The 20,200-nt window shown below is 39.7% G+C and overlaps 2 protein-coding genes and 1 long non-coding RNA gene across 4 annotated transcripts; 2 read left to right on the top strand and 1 right to left on the bottom strand.

The window, feature by feature from the left end:
• The first annotated feature begins 11,161 nt into the window (after window positions 1-11,161).
• LOC131226620 (uncharacterized protein At5g19025-like) lies at window positions 11,162-12,012 on the top strand. The gene has a single exon (XM_058222202.1). It carries the CDS (start codon window positions 11,162-11,164, stop codon window positions 11,840-11,842), a length of 681 nt encoding a protein of 226 aa, XP_058078185.1. The 3' UTR covers window positions 11,843-12,012.
• A 1,388-nt stretch (window positions 12,013-13,400) lies between these two features.
• On the bottom strand, window positions 13,401-19,364 carry LOC131226619 (myb-related protein 2-like). 2 transcript variants are annotated; one of them, XM_058222201.1, is made up of 7 exons: window positions 19,163-19,364; window positions 18,610-18,811; window positions 18,109-18,185; window positions 17,970-18,027; window positions 16,852-16,930; window positions 16,686-16,752; window positions 13,401-14,537 (listed from the first exon to the last, which is right to left on the bottom strand). In XM_058222201.1, exons 2-7 carry the CDS (start codon window positions 18,806-18,808, stop codon window positions 13,827-13,829), a joined length of 1,191 nt encoding a protein of 396 aa, XP_058078184.1. In that variant the 5' UTR covers window positions 18,809-18,811; window positions 19,163-19,364; the 3' UTR covers window positions 13,401-13,826. The 2 variants fall into 2 exon arrangements, with proteins under 2 accessions (XP_058078184.1, XP_058078183.1); XM_058222200.1 differs by having other exon boundaries at window positions 16,686-16,755; window positions 19,163-19,363.
• On the top strand, window positions 17,719-19,826 carry LOC131226621 (uncharacterized). Its single transcript, XR_009161949.1, has 2 exons — window positions 17,719-18,136; window positions 19,375-19,826. It is a non-coding gene; the product is annotated as an uncharacterized LOC131226621 (long non-coding RNA).
• Window positions 19,827-20,200: the final 374 nt, after the last annotated feature.

Here is a 20,200-nt window from a genome sequence, read left to right as displayed (position 1 = left end):
GTTAGTCTATTATGTTTTAATATATGTTTTATAGTTTGTACCTATAATTGTATTAATTATTTATCATAAAAAGTCTTCAATTTTTTCTAAATAAACAAGTTAAAATATTAGACAACCACTCTTTTAAAAGTCATGCTATTTATAGCACACAATCTATTTGGAAGAGAGAAATCTAATGTATCTTGTTAGCTTGAGTAATTAAAAATAACGTGGACTAATGAGACCTGATTGCGTTGGAATTTTTTATGCCTTCAACACAAATGATCCTCACTCAATTATATATTAATCGGGTTCGGATCAGGTCGGGCAACCCAAGACCTCAACCCAAGCTCGATCCAAGTTTTATCAAGTTGGTGTTTGTATAGCCCAAGCTTAAGACCGAACCCAATACATCTTGCCCGAGCCCAACCCAATGTCATGTCGATCAGGTTGAACCCACTAAACTTTTATCCCTACAAAATATCATCGTAGTGGGCCCTACCCTAAGCCTAACACCGACTAAGCTGTTACCCGAGTAACACCTAATCATGCTAATGTAGGCACAGCATGCCACTGGTAATTGGTAACGGGCAGTTCTGCGGGCAGGCCCTGGTTATCCACGCGGTTTATCTCCTCTTATATCATTTTAAGGTAAGTCTACAAAAATAGGCGTATACAACGCTTAAGTAAGCCTCACGTAAGCTTGGGTTGCATTAAATGCAAAAAGTATTAAATGTAAGAGTCATCTCTGCCGTGGTCAACTTGAGTTGATTTTATTTATTTATTTATTCCCTTCATTCAGGCTTACGTGACCTATGACAAGTAAGCACTACAGATACATTAAGGTATACCCTAGGAAGTTTCTAATGGTAGAGCATTCAATCACAACTGTTTCCTATGGTATGGTCCACCTGATAATTGGACATGCTTCATTTTTGTAATAATCCCCTAAAATGATCTGGAAAAACGGGTGTACGGCTTGGATGCAGAATACATCCTTCAAGGTGGGCCCCACAGTAAGAGCCATACCGTTTTGGATCTGCTCCCCGTTGCAATTAGCTTCCACGTCACGCTCTTGAGCGAGTTGTTGAGTCAACCATGTCTGGTCTGGATCGTTGATATGATGAGCCACGTCATGGATGATGATATTCAAAACTACTGTGGGATTTAAATATTTCAATGCTCTGACGTGGCATGATAAAGTCAAAATAAACAAATCCGGGTTGTGGTGGTTGTAAGACTTGGATGAGAGCCATGTGAGTCGTCTGAGTCAACTCGGAGTCCATGACTCGGTCGGATCTGATCTGACTCGATTACCCAACTCACCCTGATTTGAGTGAGTTGCGACTCGCCTTGAGCCCCTGTTCATTTAACGGATTCGGTGTAGATTGGAGGTAGCCCAAAAATCAGAAGGGTCCAACGAATCTCAACTTTGTTTCATGGAACCCTGGTTGCTGGGTAATCAGGACCGTTGATCATTTTTCATTCAACCATCTATTAATGTCCACAAACCGGATAGTAGGTTGTTGATTAAAGTGGTGTAAATTTTCATTTACATTGCATCTAAGTTTGAGGTCCAATTTGGACGGTTCAAATTTATTTAATTGTATGCCAAATATACATTTCTAGGCTCAAAATGGTTAATTGATTTTGATGAATCATATCATACTTTGAGAGATTATTTTTCGTTGCGTGCATACTCTTTTCACCTGTTGTACATAGCACATGCATGTAATTTAATCCAAACTGTCCAAATTGTGGGTGTCGGTATAGATGAGGGTTGACCTCAAAAAACCCCCCAAATGATCTTAATCAGTTGGTAAGTATACATCCAATGGATGGTGTTGTACCTTATTTTTAACTGTTCTTAAAATAACCAATTAGAAAAGGATGTGTTATTGTACTGAAATTATTAGCGTGTGAAAGATCTTTAGAGATATTTAAAGTGCCTTCTACAAAACCCAAATATGATGCTCATATAGATGGCACATGTCATTTGACAATAAAGTACACCAATAAACTCAAGAGCTAGAAAGTAGTTGAGTGGTAAAGAACGTTAGAAGAACATGAAGAGATAAATATAGAAGATTGACATGGCAACAATTCAATTGCCCATAACCATTAAAAGAAAGAAGGAAAATGCTTATAAATAAGTTGTGATAAGTATATCATAGCTTAGTTTTATTGTAGGAGTAACGATAATCTAATAGCGATAATTTTTAACTGTAATTCAAATCTATATTCATACGTTAGACTATTTATATTCTAAATATAAGTTCAACTTTCAAAAGGACTTCTTACCGCTGCTTCTTGCGATTGACTGTAAATATTTGGTATATTAAAATCCTTTCATATGGATGACAAGAAGTAACCCATCATCACTGAAAAAACCTCGCCCTCTAAATATCGCTGGATCATTTTACAATTCCATCACAAATGGTCGAATAGGTGATTGATCTTCTCATATCTCGGTCATATACGCTCACATTTGATGTATCTATCTATATTGGATTCAAGTTGTTGGGTTTGAATCGAGCCGCACAATCGGTTATAACACAACCGGTATCACATGTGATAAAAACCAAACTGATTGGCAGCAATTGGTTAGAAGTAAAAAAACATACAACTAAAATGCGGCCAGAAAGCATTCACAAATTGGAGATTAGACGAGTTTCTCAGTAAAAACCTAGCTAGAAAGGACCCACGGCGGTTTGGATTGAGGTATAGGCATCATTTATGTGTTTTATCAACACCGTACATTCATTTTTCTAGCTCATTTTAGAGCATGATCCCAAAATTAAATTATATCCAAAGTACAAGTGAACTCCGCTACAGAAAACAATGGTAATTGATCACCTACCATTAAAAAAAAAAACAGAAACTTCTTAGGAGCCATGGAACTTTTGGATAGAGCTGTTATTTGTGTTTTCCCTTTGAAGAGATCTTTATAAGGTTACTTGTGTTTTCCCTTTGAAGAGATCTTTATGAGGTTATGGCCAATTTTTATTTTTTATTTTTAACACAACCACACACATCACCACACACTCATTCCTAAGTGGGATTTCACTGCCTATGGGCACTTAACCCTTGACTAGCTATTGAAACTCCTAAGAGTCTACCACTGAAGCAAGAGCAAGGACCCAAGTTGCGGCTAGGTTAGATGACAAATAAACGCCCTAGAAAGATTTCAACGGTGGATGTCATTATCCTCACTATTTTCCATGGTGTGGTCCACTCCAGCTTCGGTGCATGCCTGCCTACGATGTGATAGGCTTCAGCACACCAAATTGTAATATATATAATTCCTCGATGCTTTCTCATGCAATTAGTACTAAAAAGGCCCTATCCTTTTATGTTTATAGAAAAAACGTGTATTCTTTTAACTCTACTTGTGAGCCTCCTATGGTTTGTATGTGGAATCTAACCAAACTTAAAGGATAGCCTATTATGAAATTGGGATGATAAAAAATAAAGCTGATTCAAGGCCACCACATGAACTTAGGAAGTCTTTAAATAAATGCCTCATGATTTCTACCGTGTGGCCCATTGTAAACCCATCCCATCACCTAGAGTGGATTGCCTGTTGAGTAACTTTGTATGCTATAATGAAATGAGTGAACAATGCGGGGCCCAATTGTGATGTATGTCCCTTATTTATGTCGCTTGTTTGTTTGTCCAATTCATTTTAGGTAGGGCTGTACATCGAGCTGAGTCGAGTCGAGGTGGGTCAAGCTTGGCTTGGCTTGTTTGTGCCCTCCTCAAGTTCAAACTCAAGCTCAGCCTCGAGCTTACCATTGGAGCTTAGCTTGTTTGTCAAACCTTTCGAGTTGAGATTGAGGCGAGCTTATTCGGAATCAAGTCAAGTCTACTCCCAACACGACCCGACCCAATACCCAACTCGCACCTGACTCAACCCAGCAACCCGACCCAACTAACTCAACTCCCAAATCAAATATTCAAGTAGTAATATATATATATATATATATATATATATATATATATATATATATATATATATATATAGAGAGAGAGAGAGAGAGAGAGAGAGAGAGAGAGAGAGAGAGAGAGAGAGAGGAGCTCAAGTGCGGTGAATTAGGTAAGGAAAATGGTAAAAAAAAGGACGGACGAGTAGGATATGGTTTAAGTTTTAATTTTTATAATTTTTACATATAATAATATATAATATAATATAATATATATTCGAGTTGAGCCGAACTAGGTTCAAGTCGAGTCGAGTCAAGCTCTACTATGTTCGAACTTGGTTTATTTTCAAACCGAGCTGGATCATACGAAGCTTGACTCGCCTCGAATCGTCATTTGAGTTGAGTCAAGTCGAACTAGATCGAGCCAAGCCGGGTGAGCTTTTCGAGCTAGCTTGGCTCGTGTACCGCCTTAATTTTAGGACATGAGCCCAAAATTGAATCATATTCAAATCTTCGGCAAACGTGCTAGAAGAAAGAGTGGTGATTGAATGTCCCGCCATTAAAAACTTCTTAAGGCCCATCATAATGTTTCTGTAATGTATATTTACCATCTAACATGTTGATAAGGTCACACAAACTTAGAATAAAAGGGGGCTAAAAAAAAAAAAAACCAAATATCAGCTGAATTAAAAACTTTTGTGGCCCACAGAAAGATTTTGATTGTCAATCACCGTTGTTTTCTAAAGTATGGTGTACCTGATATTTGAATTTGCTTCATTTTTTTTTGTATCATTCATTGAATTAATTACAAAAAAATGAATATACCACATGGATACACAATAAATACATTAAGGTGGGCCAAAGCCTCACAGTAACGGCCACACCTAATCGGCTCCCCTTCACAGCTACCTAGGACAACTGGCCGCCTGCATGCCAAGGAATGCTGAGCTGCACACCCGTTCTTGTGAGAACTTTTATGGCACGCATTTCCAGTGATATGAACTCAAAATCTGAACCGTCCACCGTCCAGCTGATACAGCACTCTGTAAAATTCCTAGTGCTCAACTTTTACCCTGATCTAAGACTTTGGAGGGCCATGAAGAAAGAGAAAGAAAAATCAAGGAAGGAAAATATTTCCTTTTTTCATGACTCACCAAAGTTTTGAATCAGGGTAAAAGTTGGATTTTAAAGGACTCATAGGCTTCTACATCAGGTGAACGGTTCGGATTTTGGGCTAATATCAACATAAATGAGTTCTCAAAAGGTTCTCACGTGAATTGGTGAGCAGCCAAGCATTCCTCCATGCATGCCTTTCATATGACATGACATGATCCGGCGCACCATAATAAGAAAAATATTAAGTGATTTCTCAAGCATTATCACCGTAAAATGGTCGGATCCTTTGCAACATTTATAGAAAAGAGTTTATTCTTGTGAGCCTATTGTAGTTGTATATGGAATCCAACCAGCACAGATGGATAGCCTACAATGAAATCCGGATGCTACAAAAATAAAGATAATCCAACCATATTTTTGGTTGGATTATCTTTTTTTAAATTTTTTTTTTTTTAATGGATGCTTCATATTTTCTATGGAATGGGCCACTAAACTGACTTTTAAGGTAACCCATCCCATCATCAAGAGGGGATTGCGTACTGAGTTGTAACTCAATACACCGTAGCATAATTAGTAAACTCTGTGGGACCCAACGGTGATGTATGTGTCCTAATTACACCGTCTCATCTAGAGGTGTACACCGGCCGGTCTCAGTTGAGCTTGGCACAGCTTGACTCGACTCGGCCACTAGCTGACCTCAGCTTGAACTTGGCTCAGTCCTCAACCCTGACTGGTCAGCTCAGTTCGGTTCGGTCAACGACTTGAGCTAGTTCGAGCCAAAGTCAAGCCGACTTTGTCTATGTAACATTTTCACAGACAAAAGGATTGCACCTTCAAATTTTTACTGTATGTAAAATACCAACAACGGTTTTATAAGTATTTCATCAAACACCATGTAGTCAACATCAAAATCAAGAAAAAATGGCATTTGTTTGATGAAACTTACATTCTTTGCCATCAGCCGACACTTCGTTGAGTCATTTCATCAAACACTTGGTGAGCAACATTAATATAAAAGTAACTGAGTCACCGAACTGGTTCAATCCAAGTTTGATTCGAGTTGGGTTCGATCCAAGTAGAGTCGGGCTCGGGCAAGCTCGAACTCAGTTCGAAATTTTTTTGAGCTCAAAAAATCAACTCGACTCAGCTAGAACACAATTTCGAACTGAGTCTAATCAAGCATTTTCAAGTCTATTTGAGCAAGCTAATCAAGCTAACTCAGTCGGCACACAGCCCTAATCCCATATATATTTTTTTTCATTTCTACTTATTTTAAGAGAGACCCAAAAAGTGGAAGTATATCCAAGACTAAGTAAACCACACTACAAGTAAACCATCACTGTTGAAACCTTCCTAAGGCCTACAGTGATGTTTATTAGTTGAGGATGAAGGGAAAGCACAAATATTAGTTGGATCCAAAACTTCTATGGCCTTCAAGAATTTTTGGATGTTAGGCATTGAATTCCCACTTTTTTGTGTGGTATGGTCTACTTAACCTTTGGATATACTTCAACTCTGGGACGGTGCCCTAAATGGAGCTGTAAAAATGGATGGACGATGTAGATGAAACACATACATATGGTGGGTCTCAAAGTGTTGTTAACTAGTTGCTTATCAAGAATCTGGGACACTAAAATAATAAAGCTTATCCAACCGCTCACGTGAATTTAAAGTTTTTGGATGGAGGCCTCATATTTTATATGGTGTGGCCCACTATAACTGACTTCTACGGTAACCCATCTCATCGTCAAGACATCTCCGACATCTCCCCGGTGGAAAGAGAATAACAGAGAGGAAGGGAGGAGAACGGATTAGGTAAGATCCCGGCCTACCGTGGGCCCACTTGGATGTATGTATTATGCATCCACGCCGTCCATCTGTTTTTACAGACATTATACAAAAAAATGAAACAGATCCAATTATCATGTGGACCATATCATAGGAAACAGTGTTGATTGACTATTAATGGGCCATAAAAGTTTTGGATGAAGCTGATATTTGTTTTTTGCCTTCATATAAGGCTTATGTGACCTTATCAACGGATTTGATGGTAAATAAACACTACTGAAACATTAAGGTGAGACTTAAGAAGTTTTTAATGGTAGGAGGGTCAATCAGCACTTTTTCTTATAGTATGGTCTTTGATAATTGGATCTACTTTATTTTTGGAATAATGGCATAAAATAATCTTTAAAAACTGATGGACGGTGTGGATACATAATAAATACATCAAGGTGGGCCCAACGGTAAGGGCCGCACCATCTTCGATGATGCCGGGTCTCATCTACTCCGGAAGCGGATTGCGTCCTATAGGGGGGTCACTGTGATGTATATGTTTATCCATGCCATCCATATATTTTCTTATATTATTTTAAGGTATGCTCCAAAATATCAATAAGATCCACCGCTCAATTGAACCACACAAGAGATGACTCTTGCATTTAATGCTTTGCGCATTTAATTCAGCCCAAGCTACTTTTTGGTGCGATCCTCTTGGGCGTTAAATCTACCTCAGTTTTTTTTCTCATACCCTAAAAAGACCTGAGAAAATGGATGGACGGTGTGGATAAATAGATACATATTGGTGGGCCCCACAAGAGACCTTATATGGACGGATTATTGTACGGTGGAGTCGTATGCAATCCGCTCCTGGGAGCGGGGTAGAGACGAATCACGTTCATCTCACTTCATGATATGCAGCCCCACCTTTACCGACGACGCTTGACCATTAAAATCCCACGCGTCCATTAAAATAATCCTTACCGTGGATGGGATGGAGAATCCCAAAAGACATGGCAGGATTTAAATATTTGAATTCATTAATTATTCAAAGGTTAAGAAGACCATCCATATTATAGGAAAAGAGCTAAAATGATCCAACGGTTCAGATGCTCCAATCAAGGAGTTGGATTTATTTGTCACCCATGAAAGGTGAGCTCCATCATGTAAACGGTTTGGATCGTTTTAAAGATGGCCCCACATCCATAGATCAAAGTCCGCACGTATTCTATTATGGTAGGCTGGGATATATTCTAGCAGCCGTTCGGATTCCAAGCCTTCCCACAATCGCGGCGGATTAGGTGTGACCCCGGATCCAGCCAAGTGGGACTGTGGGGCCTACATAGATGCATTTGTTGTATATCCACGCCGTCCATCAGTTTTTCCAGATCATTTTAGTCTATAATACTAAAAATGAAGGAGGTAAGAATCTCATGTGGACCACAGTACGGATTGAATTCCTACCATTAAAAACTTCTGGGGAGAGCAGAAAGTTTTGGATGAAGCTATTAACATTGGGCGTCCAATGGATTTCCTTAGGTGTGGTCCAACTGATATTTTTATCCGCTTCGTTTTTTGAGACAATGCACTAAGTGAGCTGGAAAATTAAATGGACGGCGTGGATATACAACATATACATCGAAGTGGGCCACACGATCAGGGCCGCACCCACCTAGCTAGATCCGGGGTTGCACCTAATCCACGTTCCTTCCCCACGCCTCACGCGGCAAGTGTGGAAAAGATCGCGGCTGTTCATAAGGTGGGCCATGTGAGCGTTCTACATACCAAAATATTCCATTGGATGTTGTTCAATTTTTCATCGATCCGTTCTTTTATTATACATGGATCTCCATCTGACGATGATGAATGGAACCGCTTGAATTTCGATCCACAGTGCCAACATGTGGGACCCACCAGATGAACGATCGTGAGCTCGCACGGAGGCGGATTAGCTACTGACAGGTTGAGTAGCGAGACTTGCTACTGAAGTGACGTCACCAAGTTCTGTGGGACCCACCATGATGTATGTGTTGTATCCACACTGTCCATCCATTTGAAGATATCATTTTAGGGCATGAGACAAAGAATGAGTCAGATCTAAAGGTCTAGTGGACCCCACCACAAAAAAGTGGAGAGAGTGACGCCCACCATTAAAAATTTCTAAGGGCCACGGAAGTTTTCGATCAAGCTGAAATTTGTTTTCTCCTTTATTTCATGTCTGTCTTAACTTATAAACAGGTTCGATCTCAGATAAACATCATAGTGGACCTTAGGAAGGTTTCAACGGTAGGCGTCACTCTTCCCACTGTTTTCTGTGGTGGGGTCCACTCCAGATTTGGATCTGACTCATTCTTTATGACATACTCTAAAATAATTTATCCAAGTGGATGGGCGGTGTAGATACAACACAAACATCATGGTGGGCCCCACAGAACTTAGTGACGTCACTTCAGTAGCGAGTCTCGCTACTCAATGTGTCAGTATCTAATTCGCGTCTAGCTCGCACACGCACAAGCGTTCGGTGACTAGGACTCCGCGAGTAGTCATGGCATTTTCGAGGGAGGGTCGGCGAGACGATCTCATTTCATCCTCGAGAAATAGCTTGATACTCTGGTTGACTGTGATAGATGATACACATGCGGTTAGAAATTACTTAGAAATTGCATGCGTGGCATATAACTATTCAAATTATACCGTACAATTTATTGATACCATATTAAATGAACAATTAAATACAAATAATTTTCATTTTGATTACCTAAATATTAGATTGCTGGACATTTATTGGACGGTTAAAAATGAAATATCCAAAGTTCTGATTGTAAAAATAAAAATAAAAAAAATCCATGAATCAGAAGATAGGATTATTCAACCAATCTGATTTTTATCAGGTGAATTAGCTACATTGTATTTCACAAGTCCGTTCCATTTAACTTAGTATTGGCACGTGTAACATTTTTCTGAGTGCCTGCGTATCAAGGTTCATACGCAGTCAGAGTATCAAATAACTCCCCTTCCTCATTGACATTGTGCAGCTATATATTTTCCCTTCTCTCTCTCTGAGCGTCTTCTCGATTTCTCCTAACAGAAACAGCTCGATCCGATCGATTTCAGAAGCATCGAGATTCGGAAGTTCTCGACTTCCGCTCGATCGTACGCATTTCCTTTCCTCGAATCCCTTGGAATTCTCGACTCTCGATCCCCATTCCATCTCAAATCGACAGATTTCTCGAGAAAAATCAAGTTTCTAATCGTTAGACGCACTCGAAACCGTCAGATTCAGATCCAGATCGGTTTTCGAGTTTAGATCGATCAGACTCGTTTCGCATCTTCTCTGGAATCCTCAAGCTCCGTTCCGTCGCAGCTCAGGTCGGGAGATCTTTTGAGAAATTCAACGTCTCGGAGCGTCAGCTGCGCTTTTAGCCGTCACATCTCATTGGATTTTCGACCTCCGATCGATTATTTGAACTTCGTTTCTGTCAGAATTCTAGATTGTAGATCTGTGAGAGCTTGAATAATCGAATTTCTTGAGAAAATCAGCAGTTCTGGAGAGTTAGAAGCGCTCGAAACTGTCAGATTGGGATTTTTATCGGGGTTTTGAGCTCTGTTCTATCGGAAGCTATTCGAGTTCTTCAAAATTCTCGACATTCGATCTGGTACAGCTCACTTCGAGAAAATGAACGTTTTGGATCCTTAAGCAGCGCTTGAAATCAGCGGATATCGACTTTATTTGACTTTGGAGCTCCGGTTGTGGAATTCTTGTTTTCTCAAGCTGTTTCAGATGTCGAATTGTGAAAATTGAAGTTTCCAGAGGCTAATGATATCTATGAATTCGGGTTCTTGTACTGAAGATTGAGTCGAATTGCATCTTCAATTTGTTATGGATCAAACGGGGAGATCTGATTCCGGAGAATTGAGGTTCTGGAGCTTTGTGCGTGCTTGAAATCTGTAGATTTCTTTAACTGATTTCAGATTAAATCAGTTGCAGGAACTTGAACAAGTTGAAATTTTCTAGTTTTGATAAATCAGGTGCTCTTTGAATCCATTAATTCGATTTCCTTTTCTGTGGAAAGTTCTCATTTTCCTATTGAATCTGGATGACATTTTGAAGCATTACTCACCTAATTTCATGATTTCACAACTCATTTATGTGGAGATCAGAAGATGTGGTGTTTAATTTTCAGGATTTTGAGTACTATTCATCGAATTCTTCAAACAGTGGACTGAACTTTTCCTAAAAGATTGGTTTGGACACGGGGCTTCTTGGTAAATCAGTAATTTTACTGATTCATCATCTAACATTCTTAGTTGGATTTAAATTGAAGAAACTTTAAGGACTTAGGTGTCTCTTTAAGGTGTCATTCATGAGTTTGCCAATGGTTGATTGCCGTAGCTTGATTGAGTTCTGCAAAGCTTTTGAGCAGCACAGGAATTCGTTAGCAGCAGCAGAACACCGGAACAGCCACACTCACTCTCGTAAGAAGTGCAGCAGTTCCTTAAACCCTTCATCCCATCCGTTCTGCGACCATTCGGCTTTTGCTGCCATTGACATCATTGTATTGCTTCTGGTGCTCAGTGCACTTGGAGTCCTGACCATATCATACTTCAAATTCATCTTCCGTGAAGTTTCTGAGCTTCTTCCAGCAGCTTTGGACCTAATAGAAGATGTTATGTACACAGCTCCAGTTGGTTATGTGCTTGGGTTGGTTGTGATGTTCATTGCTGTGATTGCCGTGTGGGAGTTTCTTAGTTACAAATCTAGGAAATGTGGGAATCCCTATTGCAAGGGTCTTCGGAAGGCGATCGAGTTTGATATCCAGCTTGAATCAGAAGAGTGTGTTAGGTACATGCCGCCCACGCCAAAGGATGTGTATGGGACCTGCCCGCTGGAATTAGGGGAGGATCACAAGGAACTTGAAGCTGAGTTGAAAAGGATGGCACCGCTCAATGGCCGCACTGTTCTCATCTTCCGAGCGCGTTGCGGATGCCCCACAGGTAGAATGGAGGTTTGGGGGCCTAAAAAAGTACGTAGAATGAAGAAGTAGATTGGAATATGTCTGTTATTGATGCTCTTTTATAGTAATGAACTATGAATTAGAAAGTATCCAGTTGGTTCATTAATTTCTGTTAGTCCTTGATCTGGATCTTGGATATGTTTGTCAACCTTCACGACATACACTTACCAACATTTTAATTGCCATACTGTTTTATCTTACTTGGTGTAAATATTCCTCCCCCCCCCCCCCCCTCTCTTCTGTTTTCCCCCCATGTGCTAGAGATTGCATTTTGTTTCCTAATTTATGGCCCTGTTTAGTAGACGCGTAAAAATGAGTTCATCTCATTTTAGTTAACAGAAATTATGTATTAGAGATCTTGATAGGAAAACAAGGTAGCACTTTAGATTTCTTGGTAAATGTAGCAATTACTTCATTTTTGTAAGTATTAGAAGGGCCTTTGTACATTATAGCTTGTGCCATTCAACAGAAAAATGCAGCAGCCTGGTTTGTTAGTTTCAACAATTGATTTAAATTGCCGATACTATCAATATCGCATGTGGCCAATGTGATATACATGGGAGTTACTAAATTCCCCTGTATCGCACAAAATGTCGTAATGTATCGCTGATATATTGTGATATAGCGATACATTACGGTATTTTTACCAAAAAAATCCTTCATAAAATTCCCTCGTATCGTCAATACATGTGATACTTTGCAATACATTGCAATATGTTGCAGCAATACATTGTGATACATCCCCCACCGGATTTGGAATAACTTCACAGAATCCCAGACAAAATCTATTTTCTCCCAAATTTGTTTGGGGGAATCTGTTTTCATACTTGTCTTATATTATTTATGAATTATATGATCTCAATTTGGATATAATTGCATCACTTCTATCAGACAACGCATAGTTTAGGCCACTATGCAAAGGAAAGAAATTGTGCATACTTATTTTTATGTGTTATCATGCCTCTTTCAACATATCCTGAGGTTTTATTGAAAAATTACATCACTTCACAATGTTTCTTTCAAACACTTATACATTCCCCGATACATGTGATATTTCCCATGCGATACCGATATGTTCCGTATCCCAAGGTTCTATATGTGCATCAATACTAACTCTCTGGTTTCAACCACTCCATTTTAATGAAAGCTATTGGCATGAGTTATAATTTTTCACTGGAACTGAGAGACACCCAGCATTTCAGCAACACCCCAGAGCCCTAACAATTTTCTTCTCAAAATCATGAGATCTATTTGAATGAGAATCTACTTCTGCATTCAGTAAGAACATGACTGATGAAGCGGATTAAAAGAGTTGTGGAAAGCTGCATGTCCCAGTTAAGTGCATTGCTGCAACTGTGGTATGTTTTTCTGAGAAATGGCTGTGTAGTTTTTTTTTTTTTTGCTCACATATGCAAGACGTAATATTTATATTGTATAAAAAAATTTATTTTCTCTAGGCACTTGAAGATGCAGATCTTTGCACTTAATCAGTGGCAAGAGGCCAAGACACACAAGATAAATAGATGATGGAATAACTATATATACTGTGAATTAGACTTACCTGCTTAGACTGAGGTGTGTCCCATCATGAAACGAGAAGTTAGTTCAGTGTTATTTAGTCATGAATTAGCATTTAACACCTACTGAAAATTTTAAGTTGAAAGAGTAACATACATTTATTTGATTCATTGTCTGCTATTCATTTCTACAGCGCCTTTCAAAAAAAAAAAAGTTATCAACCTGGACTTTCTCTCCAGTCTCCACCTTATGCTTATTAAGTCGACGTCATTTTCATCTCTCCTATTTCTTCACTTCCGCCTTGTGTTAGTTGCTCTGCATTTTCTTCGAATGCAATTGCTCCTCTTTTGACTCACAACTGAACTGATAGTGTTCCTGTTGTTATATGTATACTTTACCTCGCCAACTTCCAAAGGCAAAGAAATTGATTTTACAATGAAATTGAGAATCAAAGTCTATTTCTCTTTTCTACCATATCCATCTTCAGCGAACCCTTTCAGGTCCAACTGAAACCATTCAAGTCAAACTCTTTGCAACTTGAAGCAACATCATTTTCATCATGGGCATTTAAATCCAGTTGTCCCGTGAGGTAAGACAATCTGAACCCTTTTGATGGATTTCCATTCCCAAGGGAATGCTCCTCCGCATGTCTTTCGTGCAGTATTGCCTCCGAAATGGTGTTTTCGCTTCCTTTTGCTCCTTGAACTCGAATGCTCATAGATAAATCGCTGGAGTTCCTTTTTACCGGGAATATCATCCCTTCTGAAGAAAACATCTTTCTGTCATTTGGGTCTTCAGACCATACAGGTTCGATCTCTCCAGTATCAGGCATGGAGTCCTCTCCATTTCCTTTTGCAATTACAGGTGCATTTCCATGAAAAGCTCTAAACCGCATGCCAACATTATGCATTTCTTGCTCCTTTTGGGATCCCTCGCATGAAGTTAGACAGCTATCCATTGAACAATCTGCAATCTGGTTCGTTTGTGTTTGCTGGGTGCAGAAGCCCGGCATTTCTTTCATCTCAGGTAAGGTGGAATTGAGGCATTCAGTGGATACTTTGGAGACCAATTCGGAGAGTTGCACTTTGGCCGCTTCCAATCCCGCAGAACCCAAATTCTGTCTTCCGAGAGTCTCCTGGGCTTTCTCTAGCACCGATTGTAAGTACTTCCCCTGTGCCTCTATCCGGAGCTGTAAATGTCGCTGCACCTAATTCAATTCAGAACAGAATCCTACTTAGGACATTTTTTCTCTGATACTGTAGTCATGAACAATCAAAAACCAACTATAGAACAGGGAAATTATGAAAAAACATGCAAGTGCCTTCTTTAAGTATGCAATAACCTTATTTCTTTTAGACTTTTTTTTTTTTTTTTTTTTTTAATAATTTCAAAAAAAAAAATTTCTTTTAGAACTTATGGCAACGAAGTTTCTCACCTAATACTGAATCATTAGAGATTTTCAGTATAGAGTCTCTTACTCTCTTTATTTTTCTAGCTCTTGGCTCTTAAGTGTATTTTGAGGTAGAGATCATTGAGATCATCATCATCATGTAACCTTTATCCCCATTAATTGTGCTTGGCTACATGAATCTTGTTACGCCATTCCACTCTATCAAGGGCCATAACTTTAGTTAGACCAGAGTCAAGTCTTTTCTTACTACTTCCATCCACGTTTTTTGGACCTTCCTCTTGCCCTTTTAAAGCCTTCCACTTATACAACTTACTCCTAACTGTTGTGGTTCTTAGTCTCTGTTGCACACAACCAAACCATCAAAGTCTGTATCCCTCATCTTATTACCTATTGGTGCTACTCCGAAGTTCCCTCAAATGCATTCATTTCTAATTCTATCCTTCCTCATCTTGCCATCCATCCATCTCAGCCATGGTATTAAAAAACGGTTATGTAACGGCCATCACGTAACAGTAATGGCGGGAGCTGTTGTGATTTACGGGATTGTAATACCCGTTTTGAAAATAAAAATGGCCCATAATGGTCCATTACAGGGCTGATATAGCTTATTCCTTCTTCTTTTTTTACTATTATAGAGCTATAGCTGCCATAAGGCTGGCTGTTACAACCACCGTTATTCTAATTGAACAGCTTGATCTCAGCATCCTCATTTCAGCTACACTCATCATATGAACATGTTGTTTGTCAACTGCCCAACATTATGTCCTATGGAGGCATGGCTGGTCTTATAGATATCCTATAAGATTTCCCTTTCAGTTTGAGTTGTGTACAACGATCACATAAAATTCTAGAGGCACGTCTTCATTTCTTGCACCCAGCTTGAATTCTATGGGCAACATCCTCCCCAATCTCTCCACTACCCAAGGGATCGAAAGCCTAGAATGTCAAGATGTTTTGTAAAATAATGCACTAAATTTCCACATTAATTTTCTCGGATTTTCTTCCCCATGAGAAGGTAAAGGTCATTTTTCAGGTAAAGTTTTGGAAATTACAGAAATTTATGGTGATGAGATGTCAGGTTCTTAATTAGATATTCCAACTTATTGATGGAAGAAGAAGAATAATAAATTATCTTTCAAGTAGTGACAAATCTCATTCTCGGCAATATCTTGGCCCAGGAATTTCACGGGAGATTTTCAAATTTTCTGTTTCCTTGCAATATTATTGGGAAAATCTTTCTGAAATAAATCAGTAAAAAATTATCATAAATTAGTAAATGATTAATTTTAGGTATAAAATGATTTATTTTAACTTTCAAATAAATTCTGCATTAAAATTGTGATAATTCGCAATAAAATCGCAAAAAATTGAAACTGCTGAGATTTTGAAAATCTTGTGATATTATCATGATAATGTCATTTGATCAAAATCTCATGACATATTGCGAGACTTTCAAAATCTTTGTGATATTTGTCACAATGCCAAGAACATGTGAAAACACGGATTTCTGGCCAGCTGCTGGAGCTCAAAGATTGTTTACACTTCCATGATATGTTGCTAAGGGCTTCCAAAGCTCACGCACTTCTCTACACCTGGTCACAGGTGCCAACATGGCATGTGTTACACTTACACCAGAGCCGTGCATCAGTCAGGCCTCATTATGTATATGACCCAGCCCAAATCCGGATGGTCACTCATCAGGTGGGAGACACATGAAGTGATGAATGGTTCATAAAATTGTGAAGGGTTGAGATTCAACACAAATATGCTGCCCACCTGATGAGTGGACCAGCCTGATCCTGGGCCTGGTCATCTACACGATGGGTCTACCTGATGCTGAGCTGGATGTTTCACAAACATTCCAGCTTGGCACACCTGTCCATGTGCAAAGGTGCTTTCCAAGTTTCCCTCTAAATAGTGCATGCTCTATGTTTTTCCCTTTACCTCAAGTTGCTCATGTATCCTTCTCTGTACTTCCATTTGCATCTGTAGCGCTTCACTTATCTGTAAGCTTCTAAAAAAGAAGAAGAAGAAAAAACTATCATCAGCATAAGATTTCTGCAGAAGAAAGCTTTTCTTTTTTTTCTTTTTTTTAAAAAAGTGCTCTTACTTGTTTGTCTGTGATCCAACATGTGTGCTCGCAAATGCTGCACTTCCTTCAGACATCCGATCTGCTGCCACCATACAACCTACAACAGATACCCAACAAATCTATTCTGAGAACCTGCAAAAGTACTTGATAGTCCTAAGGCTTTCCTTCAATGCAGCAAGGAAGCTTGCTAGTATCCAGTGCACATGTCCAACACACATCGATAAAGCCAGTAGGAAAAAAAAAAAACATTAATTCATCATTTATTCGTTTTCTTTTATCAGCACTTGTATATGGGGATTGCTAACATCCCCACCTTTGTGGGGATGTTAGTAATGTCTCCAAAGCTTTTAAATGACACATGGGACAGACAATCATTGATCATCCATTCGCTCCATACAACAATTGTCAAGCAATGTTACAAAAATCACACCAACTGGATGATCCCAACCATCTGATCATTCATGTGAACAATAGATGATAAATATCAATCGAAGAGGAAAAAAGAGAGAGGGCTGAATCATCATCTCGAAACATTTATACAGTAAGCTCTACTGTGGATTGTTTATGATTCTAAAGAAATGCTTTAGCAGATGATGCAAACCATCAGATTTATGTCTTGTAAAAGACACATTTTTACAAGACGACGAACATTCAAAGGTTTTGGAGCATCCAATGGTGTGGGTTTTGCAGCGTTGCCTGCTGATGGTAGTTTGGAACAAATGGACACTTCAGATTGATGATTGGGTGTCCCACTTGCCATTCAAAAACTTTGGGGACATTGGCAACGTCGGCCATTTAGATGGTCTTAATGCCTGTCTTGTTTATGTAGATATACTTTCCTATATTGTATGCATTCATGAAATAGAATTTTATCAAAGGGAAAAGCCTGCATGTCCACTTATACAAATATGGCAGGTGGGAATCCCAACACGTATTAAAAAAATGGGAGTCTGTAAATCTGTTCTGAAATTTGTGTTGGAATTCCCGCCTACCATCCAATGATGGTGGGAGATACACGAGTTTCCAATGTCATTTGATATCTGTGCGGGTGTGAATGACCATTGGGTTTCTAAGGTCATTGTGTCTAGTACCTCATATCAATGTTCTAAATTTCTAATTTGTAGCCTTCCACTTACCAGTCTTGCTATTGCCAAGATTAGCTTGAGCGTGTAAATTCTTGCTAAGTCTATACTTCTGCATGAATATAGTTCAAGTTAGTTTCCGCGGTAAAATCATTGAATTTTTCGAACATGCTAGGAACAGTGATGGGAGTACCTGAAGATGGCTCTTTAGATGGTACAAGGTAAGTCCTGGAATTCCCATTAGCCTCATGACTGACTTTGGGGTAGCCTCTGCATCATGAGCAAGACTTGGGTTAAGGAAACAGAGAGAAGAATCCTTCCAAGAGGTCTGGGTTGTTCATCAGGTGTGTCCCACTGTGTATGTGCCATCTCCCGAAAATCATGCCAGACTGTGCATCAGGTGGCCGTACAATTACAAAAAGGATGGTTGGAAGAAAAAAAAATTGTCAGTCTGGATTGATGAACACATGTGGCCCACCTGATGACCAGACTGGCCTTTGTTCTGGGTTACTGTGCATATCCAGTGGGGACCACCTCCTGAATAGCCCAGGTCTCTCACACCTGTGCTGCATGGCACATGAGGGAAGAGTAGCGCAGGGCTTGTTGTGAGATTGTCATCATCTAAAACTGACAGCATTCATCTGCTGTCAGTACGTCTTTTCGATCTTCCATGTCGTTTGCATTATATACTCACTGTCTGCTCCTCCAAGCTGATTGACGGCTTCGATGAATCGCTCATGGAGCTCTGGCGTCCATTTAAGTCTAGGCTTAGCGTCGGTTGAAAGAACCAGTCCCGTGTCTCCTGTAGCATTTGCACCTTGCAGAAGTAAATGCCTCTCAGGCGGCATGGTTACCCTCGAAGAAGCAAGTCCATGCTTTCCTTGATGATACATTTCCTGTTGGTTAAAACACAACCATATTAGTCTGACAAAAACAGCCGGCCCCATCACACATGGAGCATAGCCTGAAGATCACACTGATTGAACGGCCCGTTGAATGGACAATTAAAAGTTTTAATTGATCAGATGTCCAAATTCAACTGGTAAAATCAGAAGTTTAAGATTGTCCAATGAATATGATTCTTGTGCTATGTTCCATCCACAACGGAGCCCACAATTTGGATGGCTATGTAATGTGTGCAGCGGAAAATTTCCCCGCCGTTTAGAAAATGGCGGTGAAGAACCCATTCTCTAGTCTTTGCCCAGGCCATAAAAAATCAAACAGTTCTGTGAGTACTGAGTTTTTACCTCTGCGTTCGTCCTCTGCCAACACGATGATTCTCATACAAAGCTTCTCAATCCCTGACAATTCGAATTCCTTCTCTGCTAGAATTTGCTGAAATCTCTTTGGAAGCTAACTCTCTACTACTCCAACCCCCACCTCTGTTTCTGTTCTTTTGACCGTTTCTCACAAAGCCAAGGTGCTCAAGGTTGTCCTTATATATAATAATGCTATTCAGGAAGGAGCAGAGAATCTTGGACAGAAAAGGTGAAATGTGCGGCCCAATTCAATCTTCACAGCGACTTTAAAAGAGATCTTGTCCCTCCATGACTCCGGGTATCCATAGTCCTGACCCCACAAACTCCCATTTAAATTCTGTACTGAAACTTTCTGCACGCTCGAACAACTTACACCTTACAACAGGGTACCGGAATAGATCCTGCACAAACATTTGTTTTTCCGTGTTGGTCCCATGCACAAAAAAGCAGGAACCTTATACTCCGGAAGTGGAATTTTTCTGGCCATAGATCTGCAATCTGATTTCTGCAGCAGATTCCTAACCTGGCGAATGATTATTCCGACCCAGGTCCCCTGATCATCACAAGTGCGTCCTGGGATTTATCCTATTTGCCATCATTTGTAACTGAAACCTGTCACATAGACATACATTTTTGCGGTCTGTTCATGATACTTTTGAAATCCTCTTACTTGTCTTGAATGGCAAATGAGATTACTATGAGCATAAATTCTGATTTACTAGTCCAAATAGCTGGTCATGAGAGTAAGATTTGTTTCCTACTCTCCTGGCATGTGCGCATATGATCTGGTCCATTCATCAGGTACCCTCCGCTGTTTGTACCGTTGCCCAAAAATCAGATTGGTTGGTTTATCGGGTGACCTACACATGGATGGAATTCATCTCTGGTATAAGCATGCAACCTACCTAACAACCTGATCAGCCTGATTTTTTCTGGTCATGACTCATGCATGGTGGGTCCCACCTGATGAATGGCACAGATCAGGTACACACTTATCAGGGTCTTGTGAGACAAGTAGCCAAAGAT

This window comes from Magnolia sinica, chromosome 15 (genome assembly GCF_029962835.1).
Source record: "Magnolia sinica isolate HGM2019 chromosome 15, MsV1, whole genome shotgun sequence".
Lineage (NCBI taxonomy): Eukaryota > Viridiplantae > Streptophyta > Magnoliopsida > Magnoliales > Magnoliaceae > Magnolia > Magnolia sinica.
The sequence above is the reverse complement of the archived record's forward strand: the minus strand, read 5'-3'. Positions and strand labels throughout refer to the sequence as shown.